This window comes from Ceratotherium simum, chromosome 15 (genome assembly GCF_057802395.1).
Source record: "Ceratotherium simum simum isolate JZ-2026a chromosome 15, ASM5780239v1, whole genome shotgun sequence".
Taxonomy (NCBI): domain Eukaryota; kingdom Metazoa; phylum Chordata; class Mammalia; order Perissodactyla; family Rhinocerotidae; genus Ceratotherium; species Ceratotherium simum.
This window is the reverse complement of record NC_141914.1, coordinates 16,286,504-16,303,559: the sequence shown is the minus strand read 5'-3', so window position 1 is coordinate 16,303,559 and position 17,056 is coordinate 16,286,504. Positions and strand designations below refer to the sequence as shown.

Below are 17,056 nucleotides of genomic sequence, written 5' to 3'. Positions count from 1 at the left end.
TTCTTTGGGGACTGGCTTTTTTCCCCACAGCATAATGCTGCAAGGTTCATCTATGTTGTAATATGTATCAGTACTTCAGTCCTTTTTGTTGCTGAATAATATTCCATTTTATGGATACACATTTGGTTTATCCATTCATCAGCTGTTGGGCATTTGGGATGTTTCCACTTCTTAGCTATTATGAATAATGCTATGAACAGTTGAGTGCAAGATTCCGTGTGAACATACACTTTCAATTCTCTTGCCTATAAACATAGGAGTGGAATTTCTGGGTCATACGGTAACTCTATGTTTAACATTTTGAGAAACTACCACTGTTTTTCAAAGTTTTACAATCCCATCAGCAATGTATGAAGGCTCCAGTTTCTCTATATCCTCAACATTTGTTAATGTCTATCTTTTTATTTTAGCCATCCCAGTGGGTGTGAAGTGGTATCTCGTTGTGGTTTTGATTTACATTTCCCTAATGGCTAATGACATTAAGCATCATTGCACGTGCTTATTAGCCATTTGTATATCTTCTTTGGAGAAAATGACTATTCAAATCCTTTGCCCATTTTTTAATGGGTTGTCTTTTTCTTGTTGAATTGGAAGTGCTCTTTACATATTCGGGATACAAATACCTTATCAGATATGTAACTTGCAAATATTTTCTCCTAATCCATGAGTTGTCTTCTCATTTTCTTGATTGGACTCCTTCAAGCACAAAAGTTTTTTGGTTTTTTTTTTTGTTTTTTTTGGTGAGGAAGATTTGCCCTGAGGTAACATCTGTTGCCAATCTTCCCCTTTTTCTCCTTTTTTTTTTTTTTTTATGTGAGCCACTGTCACAGCATGGCCACTGACAGACAAGTGGTATAGGTCTGCACCCGGGAACCGAACCTGGGCCACCTAAGCAGAGCACACCAAACTTAACCACTAGGCCACAGGGGCTGGTCCCAAAAGTTTTTAATTTTGATGAAGTCCAATGTATTGTTTTTCTCTTTTGTCACTTGAGCTTTAGGTGTCATTCTAAGAAGCCATTGTCTAATCCAAAGATCATGAGGATTTATACCTACAGTTTCTTCTGAGAGTTGTATACATGTAGATCTTACATTTAGGTCTATGATCCATTTGGAGTTAATTTTTGTATATGGTACGAAGTAGGGGTCAAAATTCATTCTTAAGCATGTGGACGTCTAGTTGTTCCAGCACCATTTGGTGAAAAGACTATTCTTTCCCCATCAAATATTTTGGCACCCTTATCAAAAATCATTTATGGTCGATAAGTGTAAGATTTTATTTCTGGACTCTCAATTCTATTCCATTAATCTGTATGTCTAGACTTATGCCAGTAAGTCCACTGCCTTGATTATTGCAGCTTTGTAGTAAACACTGAAATCAGGAAGTACAAGTCCTCCAATGTTACTGGACTGAATTGTATCCCTCTAAAATTCATATGTTGAAGGCCTAACCCCCAATGTGACTAAATTTGGAGACAGGAACTTTAAGGAGGAAATTAAGGTTAAATGAGGTTGCTATGGACTGAATTGTGGTCCCCCCAAAATTCATATGTTGATGCCCTAACTCCCAATGTGATGGTATTTGGAGATGGAGCCTTTGGGAGATAATTAGGTTTAAATGAGGTGATGAGGGTGAGGCCCTCATTATAAGATTAGTGCCCTTATAAGAAAAGACACCAGAGAGTTTGCCCTCTCACTCTCCACCATGTCAGGACACAGTAAGAAAGCAGCCATAGGCAAGCCAGGAAGTGTTCTCAACAAAACCCAACCATGTTGGCATTCTGATCTCAGACTTCCAGCCTCCAGAGCTATGAGAAAATAAATTTCTGTTGTTTAAGCCACTCAGTCTATGGCATTTTGTTACGGCAGCCTGAGCTGACTACGATAGAGGTTATAAGGGTGGGGCCCTAATCCAATGGGACTGGTGTTCATATAAGAAGGTGAAGAGACACGAGGAGTGTGCACAAACAAAGGAAATGCCATCTGAGGACACAGTGAGAAGGCTGCAAGCCAACAAGAGAGGTCTCACCAGAAATTCACCCTGCCAGCACCATGGTCTTGGACTTTCAGCCTCCAGGACTGTGAGAAAAGAAATTTCTGTTGTTTAAGCCACCCAGTCTGTGGTATTTTGTTATGGCAGCCCTAACAGGCTAATTCATTCAACTTTGTTCTTCTCTTTCAAGATTGTTTTGGCTATTCCGGGTACTTAGCATTTCCATGTGAATTTTAGGATGTGCTTGTCAGTTTCTAAAAAAAAAATGCCAGTTGGTATTTTGATAGGAACTACATTAAATCTGCACATCAATTTGGGGAGCATTGCCATCTTAATATTAAGTCTTCCAATCTGAGTATGAGATTCTTTTAATTTACTTAAGTCTTCTTTAATTTCTTTCAACAATGTTGAATAACTTTCAGTGTATGTCTTAGAGTTCTTTTGTTAAATTTATTCCCAAGTATTTTATTCTTTTCAATGGTATTGTGAATAAACTGGTTTTTTTAAATATTATTTTCAGATTGTTCATTGTCAATGTATAGAAATATAATTGATTGTTGTATTTTGATCATGTATTCTGCAGCCTTTCTGAACTTATTAGTACTAATAGGTTTTTACTGGCTTCCTTAGAATTTTACATATACAAAAACATGTCATTTGCCAATGGAAACAGTTTTATTTCTTCATTTTTAATCTGGATGTCTTTTACTTCTTTTTCTTGCCAATTTCCCTGGCTAGAACCTTCAATATAATGTTGAATAGAAGTGGCAAGAAAGGATATCCTTGTCTTGTTCCTGACCTTAAGGCGAAAGCATTATTCTTTCACCATTAAATATGTTCTCTGTGAGCCTTATTGAGTCAAAGAAACTTCCTGCTAGTCCTAGTTTGTTTTGTTTTTCATCATGAAGGATGTTGGATTTTGTCAAATGCTTTTTCTGTATTGATTGAGATGATCATGTGGTTTCTGTCCTCTATCCAACTAATAGAGTGAATTACATTGATTGATTTTCATATGTTGAATCAACCTTGTATAAATCCCACTTAGTCATGGCATATAATCTTTTTTATATGTTACTGGATGTGGTTTGCTAATATTTTGTTAAGGATTTTTGTGTCTATAGTCATAGACACAATGAACACAGATGCAACGAACATAAATACTGATCTGTAGTTCTATTGTGATGTTCTTTGTCTGGTTTTGGTATCAAGATAATACTGGCCTCATAGAGTGAGTTGGGAAGTGTTCCCTCCTCTTCTATTTTTTGGAATATTTTGTGAAGAACTGGTGTTAATTCTACTGTAAATATTTGGCAGAATTCACCACTGAAACCATCTGAGCCTGGGCTTTTGTGTGTAGATTTTTGATTACTAATTCAATCTCTTTTCTTGTTATAGGTCTATTCAGATTTTCTATTTCTACTTGAGTCAGTTTCAATAGTTTGTGACTTTATAGGCATTTGTCATTTTCGTTTAGGTTAACTAATTTGTCGGCATACAATTGTTCCTAGTATGAATGCTTTTTATTTCTGTAAAGTCAGTAGTAATGTTACCACTCTCACTTCTGAATTTAATGATTTAAAAAATTTTTTTTCTTCTTTTATTTATTTTTTTGCTGAGGAAGATTCGCCCTGAGCTAACATCTGTTGCCTATCTTCCTTTTTTTTGCTTGAGGAAGATTAGCCCTGAGCTAACATCTGTGCCAATCCTCCTTTATTTTGTATGTGGGTTGCTGCCACAGCATGGCTGATGAATGGTGTAAGTCCACGTCGAGGACCCGAACCTGCACGCCCAGGCTGCCAAACTTAACCACTACACCACAGGGCCAGCCCCTGAATTTAATAATTTTAATCTTCTCCCTTTTTTTCTTGGTCAATCTAGCTAAAGGTTTGTCAATTTTATTGGGCTTTTCAAAGAAAGAACTTCTGATTCTGTTGATTGTTTCTATTTTTCTATTCTCTTTTTCTATTCTATTTTTTTTTCTCTTTTTCTATTTCTGTTCTAATCTTTATGATTTCCTTGCTTCTACTTGCTTTGAGTTTAGTTTGCTCACCTTTTTCTAATTTCTTAAGGTCCTGGAAAGTTAGGTTATTGGTTTGAGATCATTCTTCTTTTTTAATATAGGTGTTTATAAATTCCCCTCTAAGCACTGCTTTAGCTGTATCTCATATTAATTAGGAGTGTTCTGTTTAATATCCACTTTTTGTGAATTTCCCAAATTTCCTTCTGTTATTTATTTCTAATTCATTCCATTGTGGTCAGAGAATATATTTTGTATTATTTCAATCCTTTTGAATTCATTAAGGCTTGTTTTATGACCTAGCATGTGGTTTGTTCTGGAGAATGTTCCACATGTACTTGAGAAGGATGTGTATTCTGTTTTGAGTGGAGTGTCCCACAGATGTCTTCTAGTTCTAGTTAGTTTATAGTTCTGTTCATGTCTTCTATTTCCTTATTTATCTTCTGTCTGGCTGCTCTATCCATCATTGAAAGTGGGGTATTGAAATCTCTAACTATTATTGTTGAATTGTCTGTTTCTCTCTTCAATTCTGCCAGTTTTTGTTTCATGTATTTTACGGCTGTGTTATTAGGTACATATAAGTTTATAATTGTTATGAATTCCAGATGGATTGACCCTTTTATTATAAAACATTCTTCCTTATCTCTATTAATTTTTGTCTTAAAGTTTATTCTATCTAATATTACTATAGTCACTTCAGATCTCTTTTGGTTATTGTTTGCATGGTATATCTTTTTCCATCCTTTTACTTTCCATCTATTTGTGTCTTTAAATCTAATGTGTCTCTTATGGACAGCATGTAGTTGGATCATGTTTTTTTCATTCATTTCTGCCTTTCTTTGCCTTCTGATTGAAGTGTTTAATCCATTTATGCTTAATGATTTAATGTAATCTGTCATTTTGCTATTTGTTTTTTGTATGTCTTATGTCTTTTCTGTCCCTGTGTTCCTCCATTACTGCCTTCTTATGTGTTAAACAGATAGTTCTAGTGTACCATTTTAATTCCCTTGATGTTTCTCTTACTATATTTTTTAAGTTATTTTCTTGGTGGTTACCCTGATTATAATTAACATCTTAACTTATAACTATGGATTTTGTCTTCAAGTTTCTTCTTGGAATATGAATAGTCTAATCAAAACTAACTCCAGAAAAATAAAAAGAAGCTTTTCAACTCACAAAACTGTTGAGGGACACATTGGGAAGTTGCTATTATAACAAACACCTGCCCCTGGTATGAACACTTACCTTGTCTAATAGTACATTCTGCCACAACCGAAAAATACTGAGGTAACTTCTATCCCTGGCACCAAAAGATGTAAAGAAAAACTGCAAAGAAAAATAATAGGACAATTTTAGTGTCATGGAAAAAACGAGGAAAGAATCTGTCACAAAGGTCTGCTGGCACTTGCTATGATCAAAGCTAACTAGTAGGTCACTACTGCCTACTTTATATACTATTTTTCTTTAACAATAGGAAAAAAACAGGTAACTGGTGCATGAACAAGTGTCTTTAAAAACTGTATCTTGGGGCTGGCCCGGTGGCACAAGCGGTTAAGTGCATGCGCTCCGCTGCGGCGGCCCACGGTTTGCTGGTCTGGATCCCGGACGCGCACCACTTGGCAAGCCATGCTGTGGTGGCATCCCACATAAAGTGGAGGAAGATGGGCACAGATGATAGCCCAGGGCCAGTCTTCCTTGGCAAAAAGAGGAGGATTGGCAGATGTTAGCTCAGGGCCGATCTCCCTCACAAAAAAAAAAAAAAAAACAACTGTATCTTACAACAAATACAATTTTATCAATATGTACTAGACAAAGGAGCTTGAAATAGGTAGCTATTTATGTTCATCATAGTTCAACTATTAAAATTAATCTAAAACTTATTAGAAAATTAAAATTTCATTTATTAACTTTGCAGAGATATGTTTGGTAGCCATTTGAGCCAAGTATACAGAAAGAATAAGAAAAGAATACAAGTGGATGTTAGAGAGAGGTTTATTTTGAGGATCTTAATTTAAAATTATATCATCTTTCATAGTCGTCTAAAAAATACAGGCATACCTAATCTCTACTAATTATAGATATAAAGCACCCATGTTAACACTAAACTTTGCTTTGAATGTTGTAGAAGAAAAACAGCATGTTTCGATCTATAATTCTATGTTTGCTTTTAGCCCTATCTCTTCCTCTGCATTTAACTAATTTTTGCAAAGTCATATTTTAAAATAGGCTTTTATGACAAAATCTGACAAGTGGCAGCACTAAAAACAGTCTCAGTGTATCATTTCTTCCAATCCTCTAGTTAGTGAATTTTCATGATTGCGTGGTTATTTTTAGGAATGAGAAAGTTCAGTTCTATGTTTGATTTATTAAGTAAAATGTCAAACAAATAATATTGTGAGAGTTTACACTTTTCATAGAAAGATTTTTAAAGTGCTAATTTCCAATTAATAGATTGAAATCTTGCTATATAATAGTCTTCATAAAGCAAAACTTCTTATAACAAGGATATATCTAGGAGCTCTTCCAAATAGAATCACATACGTAATATGTGACCTAATAATCACTACTTACTATCCCCTATTTCCTTTTCTTAGACCAAATTGTTTTGCTTTTTGTATTGTAATGGTCTTACAACCCTGTGTTCAGATATGTAGATAAGAAAAATCTCCTAGTCCATCTCTTTTTCACCACTGTGCTAGGCTGACTAATTCTCACTTCTTAAACTAAATACCTTGTTATCAACTTTATCCACTCTTGTATACAACCACCACATTCTCAACTACTTAACACGCCCATCCTTCTGGATAATCTACGTAAATTACCATCTTATTTTATTCTTTGCTCAATATCCAACTTCAAAAATTTATTAATAAATCTTGGTTCATTAATAACCTTAATTTGGGAGGTGTTCTGGATAATGATATCTCTAAGCTGCTGGGGCAAAGAACATATGCTAGAACCTAAAACAACCAAAAGTACCATGATTAGCCTTCCTTTAGTCATAGAGTACATGGGAGGGATGGATATCTAATAGTGTAGATTTTCCCCCATGATGATGGAAAAAGAGATCACTGAGGTGGTTAGGACCAGGGTCTCTGCAAATAAACTGCCTGGTTCATGTCCTGGCTCTCCCACTTGTTCTATGACTTTAGGTCACTTTTCTTTAGTTTCTCCATCTGCAAAATGAGAACAATTAGAGTAGCAAATTTTTGTGAGAACGAAATGAGAAAATATATGTAAAGAACTTAAAAGAGTGTCTAGAAAAAGTATGGTCAGCAAATGCTAGTTGTTATCATTATTAAAATTAAAACGCTTGATCCTGAAATCAAGCATGTGAGAAACAGTCACACGTGAGTTTAAGAAGGCATGGTCAGGCTGCTCATTGCAGCACTGTTAGTAATAACAACACATTGGAGATGAACTCATGGTCAAGGAAACCATGGTAAATCCATTCTATGAAACACTATCCAGCACTTTAATAAACAGAGATAGTTCTATCTATATGTGCTAACCTGTGACTCCAAGAGATAACGTTAAGTTCTTTTTTAAGAAAGGAGGACTGAAGAACAACACGTATAAGATAGCATTTCCTTAAAAACAAAGCAAAACTATATGTTTATATATATATGCATATATATATAAATACAAAGGAAGAAGGTCTGAAAGGCCTGAAAAGATACATACCAAAATGATAACAGTGTTTGCCTCTAAAAAAGCAATGGGATTGGGGATTACAGGCATGAAAGGAAGATGTTAGTTTTGGAACTGTTTAATGATTTTGTTAAGCAATGCAACGTATACATGTATTAACCGTAAAATGAAGAATAGTTTATTTTAGCTCTTCTTCCCTTCCTCAACAGTTCAGCCCTAAAGCAGCTGGCGGAACAGAGGAAAGCAGGCATCAACACTGGAGGTGAGGCTGGGGCAGAGGAGCTGCGGGAGCCCAAAGCAGCATGTCAGAACCAGAAAAGAACGAAGAGGTCGTCCACACAGAAGGGCTGCCCTGTGCGGAGTGTCAGAGCCCAAGTGGGTAAGGAGGGCCTCCACATACAGGGTGAGCTGGAGCACGGTGTCAGAACAAGAACGGATGAGAGCCACGAGTCAGAGCCCAAGGAGGGTGAGCATGTAAAGGGGTAGCCTGGCTTGGGTGGCCCAGCCCAAGCATGGTGAAGAGTGTGGCCATGCACAGGGGCAGCCTACAAGGCACGTCAGAGCCAGAGCAGGTGAGGCCGGCAGTGTGACGAAGTCGATGAGGGTGGTTTTATGCTGGGGAGTCAGACTCTGAACAGGGTGAGGAAGGCGACCACACACAGTGACAGACTGGCACAGAATGTCAGAGCACAAGCAGGGAATGGGGGGCATCCCTGTGGAGGGGTGGCCTGGCGCAGGGCAGAGTGAACAGAGGGAAGGTGCTTGGCATGGGGTGTCCACCCGAGCAAGGTGAGGAGAGCTTGTACATGGTGACAGCACCTACGTCGTGGTGGGATGGGCAGCAGCCTGACCTGAAGTGTCGGAAACCAAGTCCCGTGAAAGGGCATCCATGTGGGCAAGGAGTGGCAGAGGAGATGAAGATCGGTTACATATGGGCCACCAGATCAAATAAGTAAATATTTTAAGGATAATGGGAGCCTGGTCTCTCACAGTCAGTGAAGGGAGTTACCAATATGAAAAGGAGAGAACGAAACTGAACTCTGTGGTGTTGGATAGGAATTAGAGGTATTGGTGTGAAGTCGTGGTTTATCATAGATAGACAGATGATAGAGAAATAAACACTGATGTACAAGTGGATATATATGTGTGTGTGTATGCATATGGGTCTTTAATTATACATACATTATATATACCCTTGTTCTGCCCACTCAGAGGGCTCAGGAAGAGTGACACCCCAGTAGCAATGAACACACTGGCTTCTAAATATCAGTCTCCCCTAAAAGAAACCAGCACTCTTTGGAGAAATGACTGATTCCATGGCTGAGGCAGGGAAAGCCTGTAACATCTTGTGCCAGAAAGCAAGGAAATGTTCAAACAATGCTGAAATAGTCAAAAGGACACCAGAGCTAGCTTGAGGGGGCTCCCACTGGCCCAATTTGGGACAATTTGAGCATCAAAATAAATAATAATAGTAATGGATTGTAACTCATTGAATAAAACAGGAAACTATGAGGTCATATTGACAGAATTAAATGAATGAATAAATTTAAAGTTTGATGAGAAATAGTATATTCACATAGTTGCAAAGAAGCTTGCCACAAAATATTATTACAAAGGAAAACAGACTAACTTTACGGTAAAGTCTGGGAGCCACCACCTTAATTAGGTGATCAAAGTGAAGATCACCAGAAATGGTAGAAAGTGAAATCACGTGCCATCTGATAGCATGCAATGCAAAGAACAGAGCATCGCTTCTGTGTTATTTCTGCCAAAACTGCATAACCTAAATTTAATCACACAGAAGTATCAAACAAACACAACTGAGAGATATTACAAAATAACCGACCTGTAATCTTTAAAAGTGTCAAGGGCACAAAAGTCAAGGGAAGACTAAGAGACTATTCCTGAATAAGGAAATTACAGAGCATGACAACTAAATGTAATATGTATTTCTGAACTGGGTCTTTTTGCTATAAAGGATATTACTGGGATAGTTAGGGAAATGGAAGAGGGTTTGAGGGTTGAACAGTGGTGATGATCAATGTTAATTTCTTGATCTTGATGATTATGTTGTGGTCATGTAGGAGAATGTCTTTGTTGGAAATACACGCTAGAATATCTGGGGTGATGTCTGGGGTGATGAGGCTTCAGAGTGACAGCTCACTCTCAGACAGCTCAGAGGGGAAAAGTTATTTGTATTGTACTTGGAAGTGTTCTGTAAGGAGGAGATTATTTAAAAATAAAAATAGAACTTAAAGTGCATTTGAAAGGAACTGTAAGATTAAAAGGTATCAGTACAATAATTCAACGTCATGATAGTGTTTCTCTCCCCCCTTCTCTCTCTTTCTTCTTGCTCCTTTTTACTTTCTTTCATTTCCTTCCTTCCTCCCTCCTTCCCCCTTGTTCCCTTCCATACCTTCCTTCCTTTCCTTCCTTCCTTATTTCTTTTTCTTTCTCAGCATTATGCTTCTAATGTCACACACAGAGCCCTAATCAATTTTCCAGGTGGGCAAAGAAAGATACTTCATGTATCCCCACTAAGAAATGGTGGATATTATAGGTGGATAATAAAAATGATGGCAGTTAAAGATAATTGCTACCCTAAAAAAATATTATAATGATTATGTGTTTACTTGTATGCTACCCAAATCTCTGTTCTCCAGAACCATTTGTTTTCTATCAGTTGCTATTGTTCAGGTATTATTGACTAAACAACAAACATGGAATTATTAGGGTATTTAGAAATAATAAGAATGTTTTGCTAATGCTGACCCTACCGACATCTTACAATGAAGAAATGAAAAATATGGGAGAAAGTTCTCTGTAAACTATAAAGTACAAAAAATGATAGCAGTTATTTAAAGTTAATTATCAATAAGTATTTAAGTACTATATAGAAATCCAGTATTAAATATAAGGTATCTCTATTAGATATTCCTAACTCCAAGAACTGCCTATATTCCCAACACTGATGATCAGTATGCGGCAGATTCTCTCCACAGTATGTAAAAAAGCACAGGTAGAACGGTGTTTCACCTTTTCACCCTCTGTAACAATCTGGATAGCATTGGGGATGAGTCGAGCGGTTTTCTCCTTGGTCATGAAGGTTATATTCTTTAAAGCAATAGAAATCTAAACATACAAAAGAATGAAAAATTGCAAAATGGATTTTTCCAAAACGTATACAGCACAAGATACAAAGTGTCACATCAGTCTAATCCTGAATATTCAGCTGAAGAATCTGAAGACATTAATAATAACAAGCACATGCTTGTGTTCTCTAAGAAAAACATGGTAAGCAGTCAGACATCCTTCCCTTCAGTCATGTCCTTCATCGGCTTCTGTCTCTAACATTAGGATACAGCGTGAAAAGACATGTGGGCGTTCATGTTCACATTAACACACACACACACACACAACATTCAGACAGTCTGTCACGTAAGACATGATTTTTGCAGTCAAAAGGAAGTATGTTCAAGCTTTTTTCAACCTGAAATCTCTCTCCAACTGCATTAAATATGTGCAAATGTAGCTCAATGTATTAAGAAAAATATATTATACACTTCTACAGCACATAAATATATTTACATGTATACACGTAAAGATATACAAATACATATAAATTCACTTTGGAATCTAAATACGTTGTTTTCAGGAGGACCGTATACATTTCTATCTATGCGATTATTTGTATCAACAAATCAAATCAGAATAGGTCTTACTGTAGTTTCCCATCTGAAGATGTTGCTATAGAAACACAGCCAGTTTTCTGAAAGGTAGAGTCGTCCCTGAAGCAAAATGTCCCTCTGAAGAGCACAAGCATAATCTACACACACAAAAACAAAGAACAGCTTGTTCACAAAAATCCAGCAACTTAATAAATCTTATACTACTTTAACACGTGGAAAGCCGCCACTGTTCATTAGTTCATTCATTCATTTGTTCATTCACTCGCTCATATAGTTTGGGCCCCATACACCAGCTAGGCACTACAGTTATCAGAAATGGACCTTGCCCTCATGGAACACAGTCTAGAGGGGAAGGCATACAGTAAACAAACAAATACGAAAAGAAGTATAATGACCAAAGTGTAGAGAAAGCTATGAGAGAATATAACAAGGTGTATACAGGTATGGGGGATGGAGCAAGGAGAGAATCTATCAGGGAAAGTTCCTCAGAAAAAGTGATCTTTAAACTGAGATCTAAAGATCAATGAAGGGCCAGCTGAACCATGCGGGAACAGCATGTGCAAAGGCCCTGTGGTAGAAAGAAACATAGCACATTTGAGCAACTACACAAACATAGATCTCTGTCTGGGCTAGAGACACTGGAGAAGCTACATCATGTAAAGTCTCACAGGCCATGGTAGACTGTGGACTTTATGAGAAGCCATTGATGAGTTTTAAGTGGAAGGGACATGATTAGATGTGTATTATTAAAGACCACTTAATTCACACTGTGAGATTGGATTCAGATAAATCTGTTAGAAGTCCAAGGGAAAACTGATAGTGATTCAGACCAGGAGATGACAGTATTAAGAGAAAGAAGTAGTTAGATTCAGAGATATTTAAGAGGTAGTACTGATGGGGAATTGGGGATTAATTAGATGTTGAACAAGGGTGAGGGAGGGGACAAGGATGACTCCAAATATTGTACGTATTTTTAGTTTCAGAGTTGATCTTCTCTACCTCAGCACTAAAATCCAGCAAAATCAAGAGTCTTCTGGTAAACATCACTGCCTACCAACAAGTTAATACCATGCCTCTAAGATTAAGATCTGGCTCTTTGGCTAATGTAAATAGTATTGCTAAATTATTAATAATACAAGATATAAAGACCTGCTACGAGGAGATTTAGTTTAATAAATTTAAAAACTATAAAGTGATTAGCAATTTTAGGAAAAAGTTATTGAGGTGTGAACCTCAAAATATTTAAATTCAGTCACGTGAAATTTCTAAGCAAATACTAAAAATTGAGCAAAGTAATTCAGTCTTTAGAATGCTTCCTTCAGCAAGACAAAACTGAGATGCCCCCAAATAAAACATCCTAGTAAGTTATTAAGCAGATTGAGTTACTAATTTACTAGTACGCATCTCTAAGCCATGAATTGGGCTAAAGGTCAACTTGAGGTGTCCTGAAATTTTTATCTAAACCACTGAAACATTTTATTAATTTAATGCTTCTCAAATTTCAGATCAGAAATACCTGGCAGACTTATTAAAATACAGATTGCTAGCCCGTCCTCCCGAGTTTCTGATGGAACGTGTTGAGGGGAAGAGTCTGCACGCCTAACAAGCTCCCAGGTGATGGCCACATCGCTAGTCTGTGGACCACACCACGGGAACCACTGCACCATTTTACATTGACTTCGTGCAAAGCTATAGAACCACCTGGATTATTTTAACTGAAGACTATTTGATATAGATTGACTGACTTTTTTCAGTGGTTTTAAAAAAAAAGGTTTCCCTAAAACAGGTGTATTTTATTGCAATAAACTTATACCTCAATAGAATTTATTGTTTATAAAATGGCTTCCCAGCAATATGTCCTATGCAAGAAATGGAAAATTTTTTTAAAAAGCAAAGAGATTTTACTTTTTTTTTTTTGGCTCCCAGTTTCCCTACTGAGAAGCAAACACGTAATTATGAGCATTTCAGAAGGCAATATTCTACCTGATTTGAGTCATATTAACAATCTGATTCATCTAGAATGGAATACGAAAATAATGTTTATCAAAAATTGTTTTATGATTTTATAACTTTATGATTGGTTACTAGAATGTTAGAACAACATTAAGAAAACTAACCAAGCAACAAAGGTCACTGTGATGCGTGTATTAACATCAACTTACTAGCTATTACATGATCAATTTTGGCACAATTAAGGCTCCACCTCTTTAAGATTTATTTTAATAACTATAATATAACAAAGGATACAGTGCAAATATGTACGAAGTGTTGTGGGAATACAGATGGAGTGAATCAGCACCATACACTTCTAGAGTAAGCTTGCACAATAAGTAGTATACACATATTTAAATAAACAAGATGTACTATTTAGTTTTACCAAAGAATTTAGGCATATCTATCCATAAGGGAGATGACAGTGAATTAAAAGAATGTGTTTTTAAACAATCATGTCAGGAAATACACATCCCAAAGCATTCTTTTCTAGCAGTAATCAACTTTGGGAGCCCAATAACGTTAACACTACTTTAAGAGGATTCTTTGGAACATTTTTAGGACTGCTTTCAGATTTAGTATTTAAATTACAAAAGATAACCATTCTCATTTTTTATACTTTACATTTGTGTGTGTGTTATTTTGTTTGCGTTTTACCTCAGACAACTGTAAGGGTTAATACAAATTGAAAAAGAAAAAAACTAATTTTGTCTGGTGCAAAAAGGGGAAAAGACCCCCACCTCCCTTTTCTTAGGGAATTTTCTTTAGAAAACAAAAGTAAATTCTCAGTCCCTTTGAGATGTATGTGAATCTTTTTAAAAGCAAAATAAGCCAGTTTTACAACCCAGGAATGTTTTCTCAAGGACCTGGGAGCTTTGAAATATAAACATCAAGGGAGGTAACACCCCAGTCTCTCTCTGAGAGGGCAGGAGCCTAACTTCGGTGGGCATCTTACTCCAAGATGGAAAACTAATTCTTGTCATAAAGATGAGTTTATTTTTTCTTTGCATAAGCCCAATTAGCTAACACAGATAGTCACCCCAATTACAGGTGAATTTAGGAGGAACTATGTGTGACAAATGGTGCTGTCCAGCCCTCTTACTTGAGGACTAGTTATCCTTTATCCTTACGGCATGTGTAAAGGGTGGTATCCTCTTGGCTATATGAAAGGGCGAGATTTCTTTCTGTCTTTACAATCTCTTTTACAATTTACCTGTGATGCACAGCACATTCCAGTTTAATGCTTACTAATAAAACTGTTTCTTTCTCTTCTACTTTCATGGAGAGGTTTTCTGGGTTGGTAGTATATTTTGCTTTTAATTCTATTTCCCCAACGCAACATTTTCTTTGGCCAAGATTAAGCAAGAAAAAAGAGAAGGCACAAATGAATATGAAGAGTGAAAAAGTGGGCATATATACTCCAGCTAAAGTAGATGTTTAGAAATATTGTAGGGATAGTTAGTTGCCCTACTCAGGGATTCACACTTGGGATGGGTCAGCTAACAACTTAATTAGGACTACATCCCATCAGGGGCTACTATAAGCCCTTCAGCTGTCTATCACTGTTCAACAACAAATGTTTGGCTAATTAGTATATACACATTAGAAGAGGGTTTTCATTAGTGAAGCAGTGGCTTGCTTATCAGCATATTGGATGCTAGACATGGGATCACATTGGTGAAATTGGTTGTATCAATATACCTGGATTGGTTAAAATATTTTAGAGACTCTCTTCATCATTATTATATGTACAGAGAGTAAAAGAACCAAGTAAGGCTTTCACCCTGAGGCAGGGCACTTAGGTGTTATTTCCTAGATCAGAGCGTCTCCAACTTTAATGTGTATATAAATTACTGGGGATACTACCGGAGGAAGATTTGTGTCTTCTTCTCCATTTATTTAATTATTCAAGCATTTATTTATATCAGTATGGACTCAGGGATATTTATTTTATTCTTCAGGATATAATCCAATATTATCATTATTTATTTTGTTGCTCAAATTATTCTTTGACCTTTGGGAGCTCTTTCAAGTTAGCTCCTGTCTTTTTTTTAGCACTTCTTTATTTTCTGGCACTATAAGAGACTCCAGTCACTCATCTTGTATTTTCACTGCTCCAGCCCTAGAATAGACCATTTCTTCAAGGAGTTCTCATTCCTTTCATTGGAGAATGGTATTTAGAGACCAAGATCTGGGTTCTGAACGTGCTCATTGCTACTGGAGCATCACTGTTTCTAGGCCATCTCAGCAGACACAGCTAGAGAATAGATGTATATATAGTACCCCATGCTTGAATGCAGTTATGTCATTCATTTGTAATACCGTTAGAGTGTTTTCTTACACTCAGCATTGCATCCTGGGATCTCCCAATATATGCTGGTTGATTTTTAAATTTTTATACAATAAAGTTTCCTCTGTAAAGGTTTAACAAATACACAGAGTTATGTAACCACCACCCCAGTACCATATAGAACCGTTCCAACACCCTAAAAATTCCCTTGTGAAGCCACTCTGCCCTTCTAGGGACCACAGATCTGTTTTCCATCCCTATATATTTGTATTTGCTGGAATGTTATATAAATGGAATCATAAAATATGTAGCCTTTTGACTTCTGCTTTTTTCCACTTAGAAAAATACATTGAAGATTCATCCGCGTTGCCGTGCGTATTAATAGCTTGTTCCTTTTTACTGCTGAATAGCATCCCATTGTATAGATGGAACACAATTCGTTTATTCATTCACCAGTGGAATGATATCTCGGTTATTTCCAATTGTTAATAGAGCTGCTATAAACACTCATGTACAGGACTTTTGTGAACATAAGTTTACAGTTCACTTGAGTAAATAACTAGGATTCCTGCATCATACGGTTAAGCGTATGTTTAACTTACAAGAAACTGCCGACCTGTCGTCCAAAGCAGCTGTGCCATTTTGCATTCCCACCACCAATGGATGAGAGTTCCTGTAGTTTTGCATCCTCATCATCATTTGGTGTGGTCAGTCGTTTTGTTGGTGTTATTGTTTTTAATTTTAGCAATGTAGTTTAATTGTGCTTTTAATTTGCATTTCCCTATGACAATTGATGTTGAGCATTTTTTCATATACTTATTTGCCATCCATATATCTTTGGTAAAGTGTCTGTCCATTTAAATTGGGTTGTTTCTGTTCTTATTGTTGACTTCTAAGAATAGTTTATATTTATTTTTATAAATATATATATAAAAATATATTGAATGAAATAAAAATATAAATATATATATAAATATGTTTTATATATTTTAATCAGATACATGATTATCAATTATTTTGTCCCAGTCCGTGGCTTGTATTTTCACTCTCTAAACAGTACCTTTGCATAGCAACAGATTTTAATTTTGATAAAGTCCAGTTAATCAATTTTTTTCTTGGGCCGGCCCTGTGGCTTGGCGGTTAAGTGCGCGCGCTGCGATGCTGGTGGCCCGGGTTCGGATCCCGGGTGCGCATCGAGGCACCACTTCTCTGTTCATCCTGAGGCCGAGTCCCACATACAGCAACTAGAAGGATGTGCAGCTACGACACACAACTATCCACTGGGGCTTTGGGGGGAAAAAATAAAAATAAACAAAATCTTTAAAAAAAAAAAAAAAAAAAATCAATTTTTTTCTTGTATGAATCATGCTTTTGGTGTTGCATCTAAAAATTCATTGTCAAAACCAAGGTCACAGAGATTTTCTC

At 36.6% G+C, this 17,056-nt stretch overlaps 1 protein-coding gene across 6 annotated transcripts in view; it reads right to left on the bottom strand.

The window, feature by feature from the left end:
• GRAMD1C (GRAM domain containing 1C) overlaps positions 1 to 17,056 on the bottom strand; it is a 94,285-nt gene that overhangs the window by 52,814 nt on the left and 24,415 nt on the right. For 4 of the 6 annotated variants that reach the window (XM_087439614.1, XM_014792239.2, XM_087439613.1 and 1 more), the window contains 3 exons: positions 11,383 to 11,486; positions 10,697 to 10,792; positions 5,255 to 5,335 (listed from right to left, as the gene is read on the bottom strand). In XM_087439614.1, the coding sequence (XP_087295740.1) occupies positions 5,255 to 5,335; positions 10,697 to 10,792; positions 11,383 to 11,486 (281 nt within the window). The remainder of the gene's footprint in view (positions 1 to 5,254; positions 5,336 to 10,696; positions 10,793 to 11,382; positions 11,487 to 17,056) is intronic. The other 2 variants (XM_087439609.1, XM_087439610.1) reach the window with 2 other exon arrangements.